This window comes from Pungitius pungitius, chromosome 3 (assembly GCF_949316345.1).
Source record: "Pungitius pungitius chromosome 3, fPunPun2.1, whole genome shotgun sequence".
NCBI classification, from domain to species: Eukaryota; Metazoa; Chordata; class Actinopteri; order Perciformes; family Gasterosteidae; genus Pungitius; species Pungitius pungitius.
Genome location: NC_084902.1, coordinates 27,036,195 through 27,056,432, shown reverse-complemented (window position 1 = coordinate 27,056,432; position 20,238 = coordinate 27,036,195). Strand labels below are relative to the sequence as shown.

The 20,238-nt window shown below is 44.3% G+C and overlaps 1 protein-coding gene across 2 annotated transcripts; it reads left to right on the top strand.

Annotated features, from left to right (window-relative positions):
- Positions 1 to 400: 400 nt before the first annotated feature.
- On the top strand, positions 401 to 14,031 carry arhgef7b (Rho guanine nucleotide exchange factor (GEF) 7b). 2 transcript variants are annotated; one of them, XM_037470882.2, is made up of 22 exons: positions 401 to 1,185; positions 2,566 to 2,649; positions 5,311 to 5,395; positions 5,625 to 5,749; positions 5,921 to 6,125; positions 6,913 to 7,004; positions 8,205 to 8,299; positions 8,494 to 8,589; positions 9,241 to 9,363; positions 9,449 to 9,587; positions 9,718 to 9,777; positions 10,003 to 10,149; positions 10,240 to 10,326; positions 10,396 to 10,474; positions 10,579 to 10,706; positions 10,786 to 11,010; positions 11,140 to 11,233; positions 11,582 to 11,671; positions 12,062 to 12,220; positions 12,444 to 12,540; positions 12,834 to 12,888; positions 13,063 to 14,031. In XM_037470882.2, the coding sequence occupies exons 1-22, from the start codon at positions 1,021 to 1,023 to the stop codon at positions 13,183 to 13,185; spliced, it is 2,553 nt and encodes an 850-aa protein (XP_037326779.2). In that variant the 5' UTR covers positions 401 to 1,020; the 3' UTR covers positions 13,186 to 14,031. The 2 variants fall into 2 exon arrangements, with proteins under 2 accessions (XP_037326779.2, XP_037326789.2); XM_037470892.2 differs by lacking the exon at positions 12,062 to 12,220 and having other exon boundaries at positions 404 to 1,185.
- Positions 14,032 to 20,238: the final 6,207 nt, after the last annotated feature.

The window sequence follows — 20,238 nt, the reverse complement described above, 5'->3', positions numbered from 1 at the left end:
ACTCCCTGAGTATATTTACATATGTAAATGTTGTAGGATATGGTATTTGCATGGAGTTGTTGTATATAGGTAACCAACAACTAAAGCTAAACCTGTACCCAATCTGTCCAGCAGAGGGCGACACGGACCAGTCACACACAGTTTATGACATGCTGTCAGTCATCGAAGGACCTGTGACACGCTCACGTGGTCATAGGACGAAATCCTTTAACACGCAAGTTATCCTTCATGAAGCAGTGCGTTTGCACAACTTGGCCCCACGTCGCTTATAATGACGTCACTGGTATCTAAGCAACGCTTGTTTGAACTAAAACATGTTTTACTGTTTAGCTTCTTGTTACAGTGAAATGTCCCTGACAAATCAGCCGTGTATCTTAAATGTGTTCATTCAATATAGATGGAGTTCGGCGTAGCGGGGTTTAAATGTTGGAATTAGAGATGAACGTCCTTGTCCTTTAAATACATTTAATTTGTTTCAGTGTCCGACTTCCTTTAATGAGGCTCGTCGCCTGTATTTTCTGTGAGGTTCGATTAGCCGGTTAGACGTCGATGGGACCGTCCTGCGATGTGCTGCGTCAAACTGCTCCATAACAGCGTGGGTTAAAGCGGAAGTAAGACTTGGTTGTCTTCAAAGTAAAAGGGCTGTTACCTACTAAAGTAATTCAGATTTGTCTTCCCGGGAAGTTTGTGCTTTTAATTTGAAAATTACCAAAGGAAATCGTGCTTTAAAGTGCGTCCCTTGACGCGGGTCCTGCTGCTGTACAGCTGTGCCCACAAGCAAAAGGTGAAAGAGAGACAGAGAGAGCGAGAGAGGGAGACAGAGGGGGCAGTGAGGGACGATGCGAAGCTGTTAAGGGAAGGAACCACCTCCGTCGTGCCCACGTCCAAACGAGGCGGGTCCGGCTGACCCTCCCGTCTCATTCCGGACGGACCACCAACAGGGCAGCGCTGCTCTGCTGCTGCTGCTGCAGTAGTAGTAGTTGTTGTTCTTCTTCTTGTAGGACATCGGAGGATCCGGCGATGAATTCGGCGGAACAGACGGTAACGTGGCTCATAACGCTGGGGGTCCTGGAGTCTCCCAAGAAAAGCATCTCGGATCCGGAGGCTTTCCTCCAGACGTCCCTGCAGGACGGAGCGGTGCTGTGCAGGCTGCTGGAGCGACTCAGACCCGGCACCGTGGACAAGGTGAGTGGATCGGTGGCCACGGGGTGAGCGGAGGTAAAGATTAAAAAAAAAAAATTAAAAACAACAACAACCCATTAGGAAATGAATGGGGTACGTGAAAACATGGACGATAACATGAACGGCTAAATGGAACAAGCCCCGAGGCTGCACGTGTAGACAGTGCATAAAGCTAGTATTATGTGAACATTCAATAAACATGGCAGTTAAAATGATATTTACAATCTGACTTTGAAATTAAAATCCAATGAAATCATTGCTATAAACTATTCGGATACATTCTTAGATGTCTTTCCACTTTAATATTCAAGTATCCATAAATGTACAGTCAAAAGGGGGGGGGGGGGGGGGGCGGGGGGAGCACTTTGCAGACACTTTAATATGAAATTGGTTAAAAGAGCCTATTATTAAACGTATATTTCCATCAACAGGTTTTGTGCTATCTCACTTTTATGTCCTTTTTACCCCTATATTGCAGCAATTTAAAAAAAGATGATGTGACATGTAATATCTGAACACTGCTCAGATTGATTAATTTGTAAAATGATATAAGCGTAATAATGCAAATTAACCAGTTAGTGGTTGTTCCACCCCTAACTGGTTCATAATGGTCACCAAAACCAGTGACCAATATGCAGTAATAGATGTATAGCTCCCCCCCCCCCTCTCTCTCTGGCACGTACGCACACACGCGCACACACAATGGACCGTAAGTCTGTCAACGTCATTCCCTCTTTCGGCTTAAACAGCTTCACTGTAATATCTCTATCAAATTAGCTTCTATTAGCTTCGAGTCAACACACAGGGAGGCATTGTTTGTTTCAAAATAAAGGCATGAACTACAGTGTAGCATCTGACCACTGCTGACCCGAGGATGCTACACTGTAGTAGCCATGCACCACAGTCCGCTTTTGTGACAGTAATCAGAACTGATTTGAAGTTGAATCATATATATTTTTTGTAGCTGAGTGGCTCTATGTGCTTTCAAAAGATACGGATTACAATGTAACAAACTGAGATGATTCCTCATAAGTAAGTGAAAGATAAAGGAAAAGAAAAAGACCACAACATCTAGATATCGCACTTACAACTGCACTTATAACTGCAATAAAATAATGACTAATGCAGCTTTTACAGAATATAAAATTGTGAACACAACAATATATGAAAACGTATATGACACCTTGTTCTGAAAATAAATACCGGAAGCTCAGCATGTCTCATTTTAGCTAACTTAACACGGGTAAGCAGCAGGTGCCAAGTGCACAAGCTACGCCCGTAAAAAGGTCGTTTACATGATGAAAAAATCTTAACAACTACATAAACAGTTGACCTACATCTTGTGTGACCATTTTGAATAATTCAGTGACTTTCTGTGGGCAGTTTTTCCAAGATCCGAGGGGCGAAAGCGAGTGTCAGAGGAACGTCACCGAGTTTGTTAAAGGCTGCGGGGCTTTCGGTGTGGAGGTGAGTTAACTTCACGTGAAATGTATTTATTAGTGCACTTACTGCGTGTGAAGCCATGTTAATGCACGCACGGGAAATACACTTCGCCCCGAACAAACGCGGACATATTCATTCCACCTGAAAACGGACGTGTCCTGCTCTTTGTCAGTGACGTCACTGCTGTTAATGTTTAGCCGTTACTCCCGTCAAGGCGCGAGCTGCAGGTATTGTGCCATTTATGAATCATACTGTGGGACAGTAGTCGACAATATATCTCTATATCCAATCAAAAATCAAAACCTCATGGATGTAATCTAGGGTTCAATACAAATGTGGGATTCGTGAGACGCTCTTAATAACCAGTTTATAAGTTGGAGTTGATGACGTATCCACCCTGTGTGTGATTTGGGATATTTAGTCTCAAGCTCCCTCCAGGTCAGCACCATTCCCCTCAAAGCAGAGCACACAAGCCCTTTATGAGCAAAATATCCTCCAGTGAGATGCAAAACTGGACCCGTTTTGGATGTTGAGGAAGGTGTGTGCGGTGTCGACGGAGGCGGACGACGGGTTGGATGTCAGCACTGAATCTTCACACGAACAGCAGGGCGCTGCAGACGGTTTGACCCTTGACCCCGTGACCTTCCGTTGGCTCCAACCGTACGAGCCAACTGCCCAAATTTACATCAATGGGGACCAAACAAAATAAGCCATTGCATTCATTTTGGGCGTTTGGGTTAGTTCATTCTAATCTCAGATCTTTTGAGCACAAAGCGTCACCCAAACCCCTTTTAACGGTTCACAAGTCAAATCAATTAGCTGATAAGAAGTATGGAGTTAATCTTTGGTGTTTTATCACAAATACGATCTGTATTGTTACCAGAGCTTAAAAACACGCAGTAGGGTGTGTGAATGTGTGTTTGCACATATCAGCGGGTCGAGCCAGCTAGTATATCCGGCCCCATAGTGGGTGTGCAGAGAATATGACACCACACACACACACACACACACATTGTTACGATACATGTGATCATAATGAAAAAGAGCAGGTTCTACCACACTGTAGACCTTGTTATTTAATAAGGTTTCGCTCCAGATTCACCCTTGATGCCCCTGAGAGCCCAGCGGGTGATGAGCGGGATGCCATTGAAACAACCTCCCCAATCCGTGGCGAGGGGAGCAAGGGGGAAAGGATGTGGGTGGGCGGGGCGACGTAGCGCCCCACGTCAGCCACTCTGTGGATTTCCCCATCGCGTTGATTAGAAGCACGTCAGCCGTGTTGCCTGGAAAGCCGAGGCCATCCCATAATTCTCCCCCACGCACAGTCCTCTGGAGCTGGGTGGATGCCCAGCCAGAGCGCCTGCCTGTCCAGCGGAGCGGGATTACGGGGCGACAGAACCGCCGCGGTGGAGGCCCCGGAGCCGAGCAATTAATCAGAGCCTAAATCTATCACGTTAACTTAACCCGGGTGGGAATATTGATTCTGAGAGTCGTGTCTGCTGCGTTAAAACGAGCGCTCCTGGTTATCAGGTAAGCTGTTTGACCAATCACACTTTTAAGGCGTGCTGGGATCATGTTGTCTCTGTCTTCTATTTAACTTGGATGAAATATACATTGGGAATTAAAGACGTATACTTTTAAAACAGGTTTTATTACATTGAGTTCAATGTGACAGTTATCCGCTGAAAGAGCATTCTCAGGAGCAGTCAAATAATCGTCATGTTTTATAACATATTATTTAGAATTAAAAGAATATGACACGTCATCATGCCGGGCTGCTAATCTATGTACAGGACGAGATGTGCTCAGTCTTGAGGTCATTTTTTACGTCATAATTGTTAACAACTATGTCACGTACAACCAAATTCTTCAAGGGATCAAGAAAGTGCTATTTATTTCAATATCAACTGCACTTTCTTTCTCAATTGGTGAGGTATAATACCCTTCTGCGGGTGCTTTTCTCTTCTTTTGGTATCGCTGCGGCTGAATACCTAAAAATGTGTCAAAAAAAGATGAATTCCCATAGCGCTGGAGCATTTCCACTGCGGCAGTGGCATCTGGGCCCAATGCCAGTGGGAGCGATGGAAGTGTGTATTAACTGTCGGTGCCCCGACTACTAATCAGCCCGAGGATGTAGATCAAATCAAGTGGGATCTGAGAAGGAGCGCTACGTTTAAAGAAGCCCGTCGCCTTGCTCGGTCATTAATTTGATTTTCCGATGTTTCCTCCCAGCTTTTGGGCATCGGCGTTTCGCCTTGAGACCGTTTCACGAGTTCATGAACCCCATGTTGCCTCCACCTTCACGCCTTGTAGAAGTCAGTGTGTGGTATACACTAGATTAGGGCCTTTTGATTATGGCTGTGTGTGTGTGTGTGTGTGTGTGTGTACGATGGGATTACAAGGCTCAGACTTTGAGTAATCCTGCTCCAGACTGCAGTTGGAGCGAACCCCCACTGCCCTTAGCATTCCTTCTCTTGCAGTCAGAAGTATGCTTTAATAATGTAAATTCTTAATGGGAATCGATTGGAGCCAAATAGGCTAAATCTCTATGTGAGATGCACACACGGAAATCAGGGCAGCTGTGTGTCGTCTATGCGTTCGTTGTGAATGTGTGCTTTACGTGTTTGCTCTTTTGCTGTTTTAAAAAATGAATTTCATATTTTTTTTCGGTTTTCTCCCTTTAAGGCTTTTGAGGTTAATGACCTGCTGCAGGGACTTAACTTCTCCAACGTCCTCAACTCCTTGGTTGCTCTCAACAAAGCCACCGAAGGTGAGATCAGTGTTTTTTTTTATGAGGAAAACCTTGTCGGCAGTCTTTTCATTTGCTTCTCTTTTGTTCCCCCTTTTCAGTTTGTATAAGTGCACTATGCGAATAATATAATTATTCTAGTAGTTCTAATAGTGTAGGTGGAAGGATTAAATGTTATAATGTCCTTTAACTCTACACTGTGAATGCACTTTAATTGTTAGTATTGTAATTGTTAGAACACTGTGTGCAGATTTTGGTGTTTCTGAAGACAGTGCGTTCGTGCCGCACGCTTCACACCTGAGGATCAAGTCCTTCGACTCCCTGAACACTCAGAGCCGCTCCTCCAAAGTGCTGCAGCCTCAGTACCGCAGCCTGGTGAGTAACCACGGCGACGGGCGACGGCACATCCGAGAAACGTCACCAGCCGAACACTGTCTGGGGTCAGACGCCCCCCCCCCAGGCCCCGCCCCCGGCAGCAGATAAATCATCTCCAAAGTCCTTGTGCACGTTCTGCGCATTGAGCGCCGTCTCCTTCTGTCCCCTCAGGACATGTCGGAGGGCGGCGGGTGTGGCCACGCGCTGTTCAGGGCGCGCTTCACTTTCCAGCAGACCAACGAGGACGAACTCTCCTTCTCCAAGGGCGACATCATCAGCGTGAGCCGGCAGGAGGAGGGGGGCTGGTGGGAGGGCTCGTTCAACGGCAGCTCCGGGTGGTTCCCCAGTAACTATGTGCGGGAGCTGAAAGGAAGCGGTGGGTGGAGCTCCGTTTGCTTTGGATGTTGTGCATCATTTATGACTCCTTTTTATTCCTTCAATTTATTTATTATTATCTTTCTGGCTCAGAAGTGTACTCACAAACTTGCTTTGGTTTTCTGATTGGCATAAAGACTTGAGGGACATGGTTAGGGTTATTACTTTAATGCTTTAAAGCCTGCTCTTATTTTATGCATCCTAGGACAGAAATATGCGTGCGTATCCTGTGCATCTGAGAGGTGTTTTTGACTGTGCTTCTCTTTGGCGAGAAAGCAGCGACGGAGGAAGTAAGCTCCGCACGCACACAAAGACAGGAAGGGCCTGTTGTATAGAGGGAACTTCCTGACTTAATGCTCGCAGCAGAAAACAAGGATCACGATAAGAGGAAGGGCAGCAGATGCACGCGGTGGGAGGCAGCTGCTTTACAAATAACAGAGAGCAGGCTCGCAATGGAGGTCATGATGGCGATGAACTGTGTGTGCTAAATGTCCCCGTTATCTCGACATAGTGTCAATCCTCGTACCAACCCCCAGTAATGCGTGTTAGCCTTCTGGCTTCACACTGTAATGTCTCCAAAGCACAATAGTCAACTGAAGGATATGACAGCATGTGCTTTTATTGTTGGGGGAATAAACCGGACACTTTAATTGTGGAAATTGTGGTGAAAGTGTTTAATCATTGGTTGTCCTACATTTTTGTACAATACATATGGACTCTTTATTGTAACTGTGTATTGTATTGTAATAATAGCTTGCTTATTTCTCCTCCTCTTTCTTTGGTTATAGACAAGACATTAGACAAGCCAAAGTCTGGTGCCCTGAAAAGCCCCCCCAAAGGGTTCGACACCACGATCATCAGTAAGACCTACTACAACGTGGTGAGCATCACGGGTGTGTGTGTGTGTGTGTGTGTGTGTGTGAGTCCAAATCGTCCTCAATATTCTCACGAAAAGGGGACCAACATCCCCCCACAGGAACATAATTACTCGAATTGTTGTACTTCAGGATACGTGTTTTTAGACTTCTGGGTGATGAATTCTAAAGATATCGTCATCAGAAATCATAAGTAAGGAATATCTCTGTTGTCCTCTGGTTAGACTGACCGAGTGAACCAAATGAACAAACAGTCCTCGTGTGTGCTTGCTTCTGTACAATCGATCATTTTCCCCCCACACATCCAATTAATGTGTGTGTGTGGTTGTGTGTGTGTGTGTGTGTGTGTGTGTGTGTCGGCTCGCGTGGAGCCGGAATGTTCCCCCTGTGTGAGAGTGCAGCAGATGTAATGTAGGTTATTTCTTCCATCCCACTGGTTTCTGGGGCAGCCTTGCCCCGGGGTTGGCTTGTGTGCGTGTGTGTGTGTGTGTGCGTGTGTGTGTGTGCGTGTGTGTTAATAATGCAGCAGGCTGTGACAGTCTCTTTAGACGGCCCTTCTTTGGTACCTGAGCCTCCAGTGCAAGCTGTTCCTGGATAAAAATGGAAAAAATAAGATGTTAATAAAAAATGTTCTTATCTTTCTCCTAATGGACGGAGCAGAGGATTGTGTGAGCAGACCATGGAGGCTTTGGGCTCTTTAGGTTGGAGTGGGCTTTGCGTAAGACCACAAATACCAAAGTTTTCCACATATTCTGGCATTGTGGCATCCCCTCTTGTGTGTGCGATTTCTGAAAAAGAATGAATAAACCAAACCTCATTCTGAATCAATAGCTGGTGGTCCAGACTTGAGGGGAAGCAACATGTGTCTGAAATTCAACAATTCATTAGCAGATCTCTCCTCTTCATGAGAAATCTCCAAAAGAAGGGTCTCTCAAACCAATTTAATGCTCCAAAATATGAAGTTCTTCTGTTACATTTGAATTTTGGATGGCATGGGATCTTTTATTGGCTGCAGTGTTTCATTGGCTCCTGGTATTACTCTGTTTCATCCTTCACTGGGACTCTCAGTTATTTTCTTAGCTAAATGTTTATTGAACGTCAGGAAACAGCCTGGTACACTAAGAGTGAAATGTTCACCTATAATAAATAAACCATTACTTTCTCCTCACGTCACCCGCTGTATTTAATACAAACGTCTCCTTCAGGTCCTGCAGAACATCCTGGAAGCGGAGAGTGAATATTCCAGGGAGCTCCAGAGTCTCCTGGGCTCATACCTGCGCTCACTTCACCCCACAGAGAGGTGGAGTTATTTATACACTTTCTATTGTTTTTATTGTTTGTTATGAGTCAGAGGTTTTAGGAAGCGACACACACACACACACACACACATATGTACACACATACACATATGTATATATATCTCTATTGCAATACCAATAGATGTCAGCCATCCATTATGACTCCTCTGCTCTCCTCATCCTCTCTGTGTTACAGAGTGAGCAGCGTAGACATCAGTCACATTCAGGGAAATCTGGAGGAGATCTCGACCTTCCAGCAGATGCTGGTTCAGTCCTTGGAGGAGCATACAAAGTCAGTGCATTAATCAGCTATAGAAACGTAGTGTGATGATACGATAACTGGATTCTTGATGCATTGCTGCAATCTTAAATGTTTATTGAAGTCAGTTGTACAGTATTAACCGTTTACTTTTACCAAGGTCGATGTTTCAATTTGGCTTAGATAAATATTTAATAGGATGATTAAAAAGAGTGCATTTGTGGCTTAATACAATTTGCTTTTGAGTCAAAAGAAGATATTTGGTTTGTGCCGTAACGGGATATTAAAACAAATCATATCAGTGGAGTTTAATGCTGGCAGTTATAAGAGCTACAGAGACATCTAGTGGTAGACTGATGTCAGTGTTTGCCTGAGTACTGATGCGCTCAATAGAGACCACACAGTGTGTCTTTTTAAAGGGATTGAGAAGATTCATATGTTTAAAATAAAATCTCATAATCTCATAAACCAACAGAGGAAACTGGCCAACTGCTATTTGGATTGTTTGGTTAATCATTTGATGCTTGTTGCAACTTTTACGTTTTTGAATGCAGCCTTTGAGGTGAATGTTGTTGCCTAGGTGTAGATTACACATGTTTATGATTTAAACTTAATTGGACGTCCTTATCACATTTATTACACACATGGTGAAATCTGTTTTGTTTTGCTTGATTGTCCGTGCAGACTCTCAGAGAAGCAGCAGAGGATCGGGGGCTTCTTCCTCAACCTGATGCCCCAGATGAAGGTCCTCTACGTGGCCTACTGCTCCAACCACCCATCTGCTGTCAATGTACTCATTCAACACAGGTACAGTCAGAGACGGGTTCTCTTGTACTTGTGCATCAGTCCCTGAGGTGGGTCACTATATCCTGTGCGTTTGTGTGGATCACAGTGAGGAGCTGGGGCAGTACATGGAGGCAAAGGGGTCGCCCACTCCCGGGATCCTGACTCTGACCACCAGTCTGAGTAAACCCTTCACCAGGCTGGAGCGGTACCCAACGCTGCTGAAAGAACTGGACCGGCACATGGAGGTGAGCTACCCGTCCGCCTGTGTTATCGTCCAGATAACAAAAGGCGGCTCTATTTCTCCGAAACCTGTATGATGAATGGGGGGGGAAAAAACCTTCTTTTCAATGGGTTTTCTTTTTTCTCTTGTCTCAGGACCAACACCCTGACAGAGCCGATCTCGTTGCTGCCATGATGGACTTTAAAAGCTTTGCAGTAAGATTCACACTAGCATTAGACTTTGCAGTTCTTAAATAGCGTTAAAGCTGTAATCGTTCTCCTCAGAATTCCTCACATCAGCTTTTGTAGAAGTGAATCAGTCTCCTGACCTTTACGGCCAATCGTAACTAAACTAACCAACAAACTGTATTAATTTGAGTTCTTGTGCGTTTTGGTGCCTTTTGAATGCTTCTGTGTCTGTGTGTGTGTGTGTGTGTTCAGGCCCAGTGCCAGGAGGTGAGGAAGAAGAAGGATCTGGAGTTGCAGATTTTAACGGAGCCGATCAGAAACTGGGAGGGGGACGACATCAGAACTCTCGGCCCCGTCATCCACATGTCCCATTCGACAGTCCACACGCAGGACTGTCAGGTACCGACTCCGACGTGCCGACTCAGAGGTTCCAGGGAGCTCAAGAGGAGAAAGTTAAAGGCTTTTTTTTTTTTTGCTGTTGTTTCCCAGGAGTCAAATGAACGCTACCTCGTCCTCTTCCCTCACACTCTGCTCGTACTCTCTGCCAGCCTGAGGATGAGCGGGTTCATCTACCAGGTAGGTTTGAACCTGAATCAGGATTTCTGTCTCCTCTTTCCACTGGTTTACAAGTGTTTGTGTCTGAAGGGAAGGATACCACTGTCGGGGATGCTCATCTCCAGAATAGAAGACGGAGAAAACCTAAAGAATGCTTTTGAAATTTCCGGTGAGCCCTTCCTTTCATTTCGCGTTCTCATTTTTCAGATTGTTTAAGACAACATCAGCCTGACTTGCGTGTGTGTTGTTGTTGTTGTTGTTGTTGTTCTTCAGGCAGTCAGTGTGATCGGATGCAGGTGGCCTGTAACAGTCAGCACGACCTGCAGGAGTGGCTGGACCTTCTCACCCAACACACGCACACTCCGGCACACCCACAAAAGCCTCCCCCCGCCTGCCACACGGTGAGTCACGTTCGGTCCGCCTCACGCGGGATCTGTTCCTCTCTGCGCTCCCCCGTGACCTCTTCTCCGCTCCTCCCAGTTACCTTCTCAGCCCGCCACTCCCTCCAGGCACTCGGAGTCTCGGGGCGGGAGCATCGGACACGCGTACCACACCCTCCCGCATCCCCCGTCGTTTGGGGCGGCCCTGGGCTGCGGCCCTTCGTGGGGGCCCCTGGAGCCGCCAAGCACCCCCAAGCCCTGGAGCCTGAGCTGCCTCCGGCCTGCTCCGCCACTGCGGCCCTCGGCGGCTCTCTGCATGAAGGAGGTGATGTGGGAGGATGGGAGTTAAAAGGTTTTTAGGTTTACTGATACGTGATACTTTTCTTGAGTCCTGCCGAATTGGAATTGGAGCTGCACTCCTACTTAACATATTGTCTGTGCCTTTTGTTCACAGGATTTGAGTAAGAGTCCTAAGAACATGAAGAAGCTCCTCCCGAAGAGGAAGCCAGAAAGGAAACCTTCAGAGGAGGACTTCGCTGTCCGAAAAAGTAAGGATGGTGAAGGGACAAAGGATCCCATTAAAATAAGAAAATTGTTCTTTAATTGAATCTGCCACATGGTACTCAGGTGTGTCTCCTAATATATATATATATATATATATACAGTATATATATTCAGCCAATTTTGTGCAAAAACAAGACCATCTGTATTTTGATTTACTCAACATTATTGGTCACAATAAACACAATAAATATAAAACTGAGTTTATGTCTCCTTGCATCTGGTCCGTTCTAGTTCCAAAAAGGTGGTTTAATTCGGTATAATTTGATTTAATTTTAACTAAAAAACAAACATTTGGTAACAAACCAAACGGCCAATATCCACGTGTCTCTCAGGTACAGCCGCTCTAGAGGAGGACGCTCAGATACTGAAAGTGATCGAGGCTTACTGTACCAGCGCCAAGACGCGACAGACACTCAACTCCAGTGAGTATACACACACACACACGCACACACACTCACCCAGAGACCCACAATGGCATACTAACACTAGTCTTATTGCTAGCTAGCGTTTGCTCTCTGCTCTAACAATGTCTTTCTCTCTCTTCTGTTTTTATGTCTGCCTTTCCTCTCCTTTACTCATCCATCCTGTTTTTTCACTAACAACTCGTTTGCTTTCATCGTCCTACTTTTTTTATGAATGTTTTTTCTTTTTTCCTTCATTTTAACTTAATTTATCACACATCGCTTTCCACATTGCTTTTTTGTTCCCAATTTTTTTTTTTTTTCCAACTTCAATATGGTTTACCCTACCTCTCCCGAACATTCAATTTGGTTGGTTCAAACCCGTCTATTGCTGGACACTTTATGGCACAGCCTGGCAAGGGACTGACCTCATGCACAACCACGTGCTCGCTGACTCCAGCCTCACCGTTGCTGTTGTCCCCGGCAACCTGCCTGGTTCCGACCAGTCAGAGGACTCGGATTATGACAGTCTCTGGACCACCAATAGTTACAGGACCGCCTCATTTTCCCGTAAGATATTGGTGTCGCAAAACACTGACATGCTAGCGAAAACTTGCCAGCTTAGAACTAGGTGCAGATATATAGATATATATCTATATATTTGTATATCTTTCTTAATATTTCCCTCCTGTGCGTATGTGTTGTTGTGGACAAGACCCATAGAGTAGATTCAGTAAACAGTATATTCAAAGGTTCAAAGTGGTGATTTACATTGTTGTTACTGTTCAATCAGGCTCCAGCAGGAAGGAGGTGCACATGTTGTTCCCAGAGGAGGAGAAGATCATTGTGGAAGAGACCAGGAGCAACGGGCAAACTGTAGTGGAGGAGAGGTGAGAGGGGAAGTTGTGTTTTAATCTCCACTACACCTAACGGGTGGATAAGTTAAGCTCTGATTTTTGGAGACTGTGGGGGGAAAAAAGGGCAGCAGTGAATAAAAGGATCCATCATCGGTTTCTGAGCACACAAAACAGAAGAATGCAATTAGAAACAATTGTTAAAATGTAAAAGAAATGTGAAGAAGGGCAGAGAGACACAATCTCCAATGTGAGGAGGCAAAAGGCTGATGGTACTTGACAGTTGGTCAGTCAGCGTGTGTCAGAGTAAAGCTGATCTTTTCCTGCAGGAGTCTGGTGGACACTGTGTACAGTCTGAAGGATGAAATCCAGGGGCTCAAACAGGTAAGTCTGCAGGCTGCCTTCAAATGTCCCTGTTTAAAGGGATCCAAAAAACACCTTTTGAACAAACGCAATGTCAATGTGCACATTACAGAGCGCATGCAGCAAATAAAATGTTTTGTGAACATTGTTCTTCTCTCCTCTGCTGTCCTGTCTTTCTTTGTCCGTCCTCTTCAGGACAACAAGAGGATGAAGCGGACGCTGGAGGAGGAGCAGCGTGCGAGGAAGGAGCTGGAGAAGATCGTCAGGAGGGTTCTGAAGAACATGAACGACCCCACCTGGGACGAGACTAACCTCTGAGATCACGCGGGATCCAACTCTGATTCAATAAAGACCATATGAGCCGCAATGCCCCCCGCGTGGACAGAAGCTGCCAATTCTTTACTCAACACGTCTTTGCCATTTCCACTTGCTTTGACCTTCGCGGTGACCTTTGTATTAAACTGCGAGAGAAAAACGCCTGCCAGACAACAGCAAAGCCATCGCAACAGACCAAAAAGCTGTGACGCCAAATTAGTTGGTATTTATGGTAACTACTGAATATTGTCTTTTTTTTTTCTGCAGCACTCAATATTATGATCAGGTCAGAAGGGTTGACTTTTTAATGAGAGCACTAAACCAGCCGAGGCATTGATTTGCATTGAAAGAGAGCTGCGTTCATTTTAGTTTGTCCTAACTTCAGCAGCTAAAATATACACAGCTCGCTGTTCTTTATTTTTCAAGACCAAAGTCCAAGCAATACAACACTGGGAAGTATTTTTAAATGATTTTTACAACGTCAAAATGCAACTTACTGTGTAACGGTTTCTTATTTTTATATTTGCGATTGTGTTTTTACTCTGGTTTTGATTTGTGACACTTATTTTCTACTTGACCTTTTTGATCACACTAATGATAATCTGTGCATCTCTCATGAACAATGTGAGACGTGCCTTTGGGTGAATATACGTATTACTGAAATTAGAAACCACACTAACGGAAGCTATGGGATACCATTGGTCAATTATTTACTCTTAACTTATATATTTAAATAAAAGTGACGGATGTAAATGTATTGTGTGTTCAAATGATGTGATAATGGTCATTACAGTAGATACTCTGACCAAAACCATCCCCCTCTATTTATGTCATCCATTCTTCTGCAAATAAAATGTTGAATCAAACAATTGGATCTCCTCTTGTTCCATTCAAGTAAATCAATAACTATCTGCAGCTAAGAAATCATGAGTAAACCAACATCAGCAACATGCATGACATGTTTTAGTTTTTTTTACCTCTCACGCAAATTCATAGTAAAAATATTTGATCAACAAATAACAGGCAGCTTCATCATAAAAGATTACTGCCTGATTAAAGATGCATTTTCTTGTTAAATTACCAAGGTCCATCATATGAGTGAAACAGCGCCCCTAGTGTTAATGGTCGGAGTGGGGCATTACACCCCCACGTCATCCGTTGAATCTAAAATTGATTGAAACAGCGCCCCCGTTGGTTTCCATGGCAATCAGTGTGGTCGAAATGAGTACTGCAGGCAAATTGCGTTCCACCTCGGAAGCCCTCCAGGTGGAAGTTGTTATCCGTTAATTAAACACAGTTAAGTATCAAATAATCACGCAGCTTCTGTAAGACCACCATGACACCGAACGGGCCTGTCGCTGTGAAATAAACGCCGAAGTTACAATTGTTATTAACGTAACATAACAGACCAACAGTTAACAAGATAATTTAAATTAAAGAACCGTTTAGCGCTCCAGCGATGTTTGCTAACATTAAGTTAGCTATAGCCAGTGCTGCTCGGCTAATGTGCTAAGCTAGCAAGAAGACGTTCGCAAACCAATCAAAAACCCCAGAATGTTAAAGATGAAGACTTCTGTCAACATACAACATGTTGTTGGACATCAGTGGACATCGACAACAGATGTGAGTAAGACGCTTCTTGCATTAACTAACGTAAAGTCTGTCTTTATTTCGTGATGTTCCTGCAGCTGATGGTCAGACCAGTGAGTTTGTTTGAGTAGAAAATATAAACAGTGTATAAAAACTAATCCCCAAAGATGACATATGGAGGCTGTAAGACAATGGTGTCCATACTTTTTCTTCCAGAGGGCCACATAAAGCAAAATATATACACGAAGGACTGGGCCACTCACTAGACGTGAGGTATACTGCCTCACTTCTAATGCACTAATAGTGCCAAAAAGCAATCAAATGCAGGTAAATTACTTTTGATAGTTGAACATGTTTGAAGAAAAAAGCCTCCATCACACAGCTCTCCATCAGTAGATTTTCATCAAGGTTGGCCTCAGATTGGTTGTTAGGGTGCTGATCCCCCTTCATTGTCCTGTATGAAGGGAGAGACAAGAAGAGAAATAGGGGATGTGGATATTTCAAGCTTGTTACACAATACAATAACATTTGTTAAAAAAATGTCATTGTAATTGACTGAATTTTTTCGTAGCTGGGCTTATTGACAAATGAAAAGTGTATATTAACTCCCCTGTAGTGGGAAGAGTGTTGCGCTCAGTGGGAGCAGCGATGCTGCGCTTTGGTCCCGATGGACAGCTGGCAGGTCAGGAGTAAGTCTGGTGGTTGAGATGCGAAGGACGTCACGGAGATGGCTGTCGGTCATTCTGGTTCTCAGTCTGCTTTTGTTCAGCGTTAACAGAGGGAATGTCTGCTCACAGACGTTGAGCCGAACATGCCTCTTCTTCTTCAGATAATCCTCACACTGAATTTCGATCCGTTCCTATTGCAGACTCTCCTCCACTTCTTCTGCATCTGTTGAAAACAGAGCGTGTGAGCATCCAGCTGTGGTACCAGCTGCTCTTTGCCTTGTAGTCTCTTGTTCAGGGTGTTGAGATAAACAGATAAAGGGTCAGTGATCTCATGGAGAGGGCTAACCTTTTCCTTCGAAAAACGTGTCGATATTTGATCTCAGGGAATAAACCCTCTACAGCACGAAATAGTCCATCATATTTTCAGACTTTGATGCGGGCCAATTAAAAATGGATGGCGGGCCGCAGTTGGCCCGCGGGCCGTAGTTTGGACACCGTCTGTAAGGTGACAGACAAGACACCACTCACAGTTGAATATTAACATGTGACATCATCAATGTTTCAGACAGCCGCAGCGTGTTGGAGGAGAGACACCCATTGTCCACACGTATTTATCGCGAAGCCTCTTTTTTTGTGGATTTGATCTCCACGCGTAGATACGGAATGTTTAACAATGCACCACGGACAGTTTCATCGGCCTCCGTGCTTAGATGTCTGTTATCAATCCAACCAATAACCTCACGTGGCTCAGTCGCCATCAGGTTTCTGGCAGGACACCAGTGAGGAGCATTCTTCCCGTAACAACGGAGGAGAAAAGAGGCTTTGTGGAGTTGTCCTTACTAAACTGACAAGGCCTTTTACAGCCTTTGATACAGGGCTGGCAGCCTTACACAATGGAAGGCATATAAATTTGCAGATGTCGTCTGGATGGCTCAAATGTCAACGCTTTTCACAACAACACCAGGGCCCTGCGAGAGGAATAATTGATTGGTTCACCTTTTGTCTCGAGCCAAATATTCATCCAGGAGGACAAAAACAGGAGGGCAAAGCAAAAGATAAAAGAGCATCTTCTATAGTCCGCGTGTGCAGACGCTGTTTCTTCTTTTGAAGGATGTTATCTGTCCCCTTAATCATATTTTACAGGCCAGACAGTGCTCGGGTACATATAATGCAGCGGCTCACTTATTGATGCATGCAGTCGCTGCTTTTCAGCCCATCACAGTCCTTGCAGCCAAAACAGGATCTCTCTTTTTCTGTCGCTTATGTTATTTCACAAGGATATGAATATTCAGCATTTCTGTGTGAGAGATCTCTGATCGCTGCATTCACATGTGAGGTTTATGATGTAGATATTCAGATCCCGGACTTATTCTTTCAATTTTCCAGAGATGCGTTCTGAGACCAAATATGGGTACGTAGTGCCTGGCGTGCAGGGACGGAGGAGATCTCTTCAACTCTTGCATATCTGAAAGACCAACCTCTGCACCTGGTAAACGCCCCAGAAGTAAAGGTGAAGGGGGGGGGAGGGGGCGCAGTTTTTTTTACCTAAAAGAAAGTGGCAAAGTAATAAAACATCCCCACAGCTATCCCCTCTGCTACGTTGGACACATGCATTATCAACCGCCCCATTGTAGATAAAATGACCTTAAGCCCCAAGAGCTGTCACACAATGCACACACACACACACACACACGTCCGATCTCCTCTGGAGCTGTACAGTAGCTTTCTGTCTGTTCACTGTGCTCATAGCCAGTGATCATTTCGACTTGACTTGTATTGTTGTGTTGGGGCCGCCTCGTCTTTCTCCCTCTCTCTCCCTTCAAAGCCCTGTCGGGGAATTCTTCAGCCTCTGCAATTTTCATCTCCAGTAACTGAAAGGAGAGAAAGAGAGATGACAAAGACAACACAGGACTTCTCTCTTTCCCCGGCCTTGTTATTGTACAAAATAGCCAAGCAATAGTTTTTTTGTCATTGGTTTACTCCTAAAAGCCCATTTGACGTCGGCCCTGAAAAGAAAGCAATAAAGAAACCTTTTCAGTGGCTTTGAATGAGCGAGAGAAGGAGGAATGAATCCCTTTGGGACGTTGCGCTCAGAGAAGCCTTTTTTTATTGTCTTTGCTCTGGTAATCAAATGGAGCTGAAATGAAAATGGAGTTTTCTATGAAAATAGGGGCCTTTGTTGCCTTTGGAAGGCTAGTAATTCATAAACAATAAGCCGGCCTCTTTTGTTTGGGTTATAATATATTCCTGCTGCTCTGAAAGAGGTCTCTCTCAGCGCGCGCACACACACACGCGCACACACACACACATTGGAGCCAGGGTAAAAGCCAAAGCGAGGCAGCAGGGGAAGAGATAATATAAAAGGAGGGAGAGAGGCAGGCTTTCCATTCATCCTGCTGGCAGAGTGACGGCAGGATCCTCAACTCTCCATCTTCACCTCTTCTTCTCCGGTCTCTCCTCCGGCCTCTCCCTCTGTGCGATGACTCACACCCTCCCACAGCCCCTGGTCGTTTCATCCCTGCAAAAGTCAGAATTTAAGGGCGTTGTCTCAGTCGCTCGACAGGTGTGTATGGAATCACTTATGAGGAATGATTTCGTGAAATGATCAACGCATCTCTGATTTTATCACTTTATTTTCCTCACGCCACTTTTTCTGAATTTGTTGCTCAATATTGGAGGATGACAAGAAAAAGAAGACCGAGAGGAAGACGAGGCGTGAGTGGACAGAAAACCTGCAACATCAGCAGCGCGATGTGGGGACACCAAACTCCCACTGAGCAAAAACAAGACTCTTTTTTTTTTTCTTCTAACTTGAGTGAAGAAACACTTGAGTGTGTAGCGTCATTTGTCTCCGTCAACCCAGAGAGAGGACAACGACAAGGATGTTAGGATGCACGGGATAGAAGGACTTCATGGGACTATTTGCCATATATATATATATTAGATATACAAAATATGTACGCCTGGGGGGGTTGTTGTTGGACCCCCGAGTTACAACAGCTTCCCTTGCTGTCTGGATCAATCTGCTGTGTCTGTGCACGCAACCCTCCTCTGAACTCTGCACATTTACATGCATGTGGATATTTACATAAATATGGATTTGGATCGAGCCAACATGGTGTAAGTACAGCATTTTTTATATTTTATGCTGTACTCTTCATTTTTGCATTTTTTCATTGCAATATTTAGTCATTATTTACCAAAGGACTCTTATTTCTTCAGCTGTTGTTCATTTCATTTAAACAATTTTCATACCAAAGACAGCTTGATGTGTCCAGTCACACGAAGGACAAATTAGACGGTCGTAGATGAGAGTGAACGATCCCTCTCTAAGTCATCTTTAAAATGGGAAACAAGTGTTGGGAGTTGCATAAACTTAACCATAAAATACCAGTCATGAGTCATGCTCATAGTGAAAAAAAGTTCTTTTTGACACGTGCAGCCACCTGCTTCCTAAAGCAGGCGCTCCTCGGTCACGTGACATGTGGGGCTATGTGGGTGTGTCTTTGGATGAGTTTTCACCGAGCGTCTCAATGCATCCAATAATAGTTAAAGAAATAATCCAGGTTACATGACGAGCCAACCACCTTCCTGAGTGCAGTCCCAGCGTGACCACAGCTAAGCGACAACTAAGTTTCAGCTTATAAAAAAAGGGGAGAAGGAGACTTAGCAGTGTGAAAACATTTGCATAATGAATGAGCAATGGTCCTCATAAGCCCCAACTTAACTGCTACTACTTGTCATTTATTTTTTAGAAAATCATCATATTCACTAATCATTAAATTGAAATGTATTTTATGTCAAATAAACCTTTTACAGTTTCAAATAGAAATGTCACCATGTATTTATTTTTAGTAGCTTTAAGATAATTCCTATCTGAAAAGATGTGTTTCTTACAGTCTGGCTTCCCCTTGAACTCTGGAGTTATAAAAAAAGGCAGCTAGAGAACGAACTATTTCAAATGCTAGTTTTTAATCATAAAATAAATGTGTATTGTTTGATTTGCCCACTTAAAGGCCAGTTTGGCTGCTGGTGGAAATTTGATTTTCACAAAGGTGGATGCTCAACAAAGGGCCACTTATTGTGATTGCTGCATTTTATATTTCTCATTCCAGCCACAATCAGGAGCGTAATGACTCCCTTTTTACGAGCTGTACGTCTCTCTGACAATCACTACTTGTCAAAACAGAGGGTGTCCACTAGAGAGGATGGCCTTTGTTTCTGGTAAAGCACTGAAACCTTTCAACTCCTGTCGTGTTTGAAGTAACTGCAGGTCGTTGAGGTAAAGTTCAGAAAATCACCCTCATTTCAGGGCCACACAGGCTTTGTCGTCGTCTCCTTCTAGAAGGAACAGATCTGACATCAGCTGTAAATGGAAACAATCTACAATTACAAAGTCATTTCAAATCTAGATAACTATATATATCACAATGTAGTTTTATTTTGTTTCTGTTGATTAATACTGATTAATGGCAAAGCATTGTATACTCCTGTGGGATGCAAATACCTGACAAACAGTATGTGATTATTATTTAATCAAAACTTTTAGGACAAAACAATCAAACAGCATGACTTTGGTCCTCAATGGCGTCTTAAAAGAGTCCTTTTAAAGTCATGTACTGTTCACACCGGCCTCAGTGGTAATGAGGGATACAAACTGAGGTGGACTTCACTCTTTCCCCACATGTTGTTGATGAAGAGCTGCTGTATGTCCTGATGTAACCACTAGAGGGCAGCACCGTCTAACAAACAGAAAGTCAACTCACGTCTAACTTCTCCTTTAGTTTTCAGTAAATGC

Bases quoted from the DNA above. Each gene is read 5' to 3' on its own strand.
- arhgef7b (XM_037470882.2), top strand. From the start codon at position 1,021: ATGAATTCGGCGGAACAGACGGTAACGTGGCTCATAACGCTGGGGGTC. The intron at 5,396-5,624 runs GTGAGATCAGTG...CACTGTGTGCAG, and splicing joins TCTCAACAAAGCCACCGAAG to ATTTTGGTGTTTCTGAAGAC. The intron at 9,778-10,002 runs GTAAGATTCACA...GTGTGTGTTCAG, and splicing joins TGGACTTTAAAAGCTTTGCA to GCCCAGTGCCAGGAGGTGAG.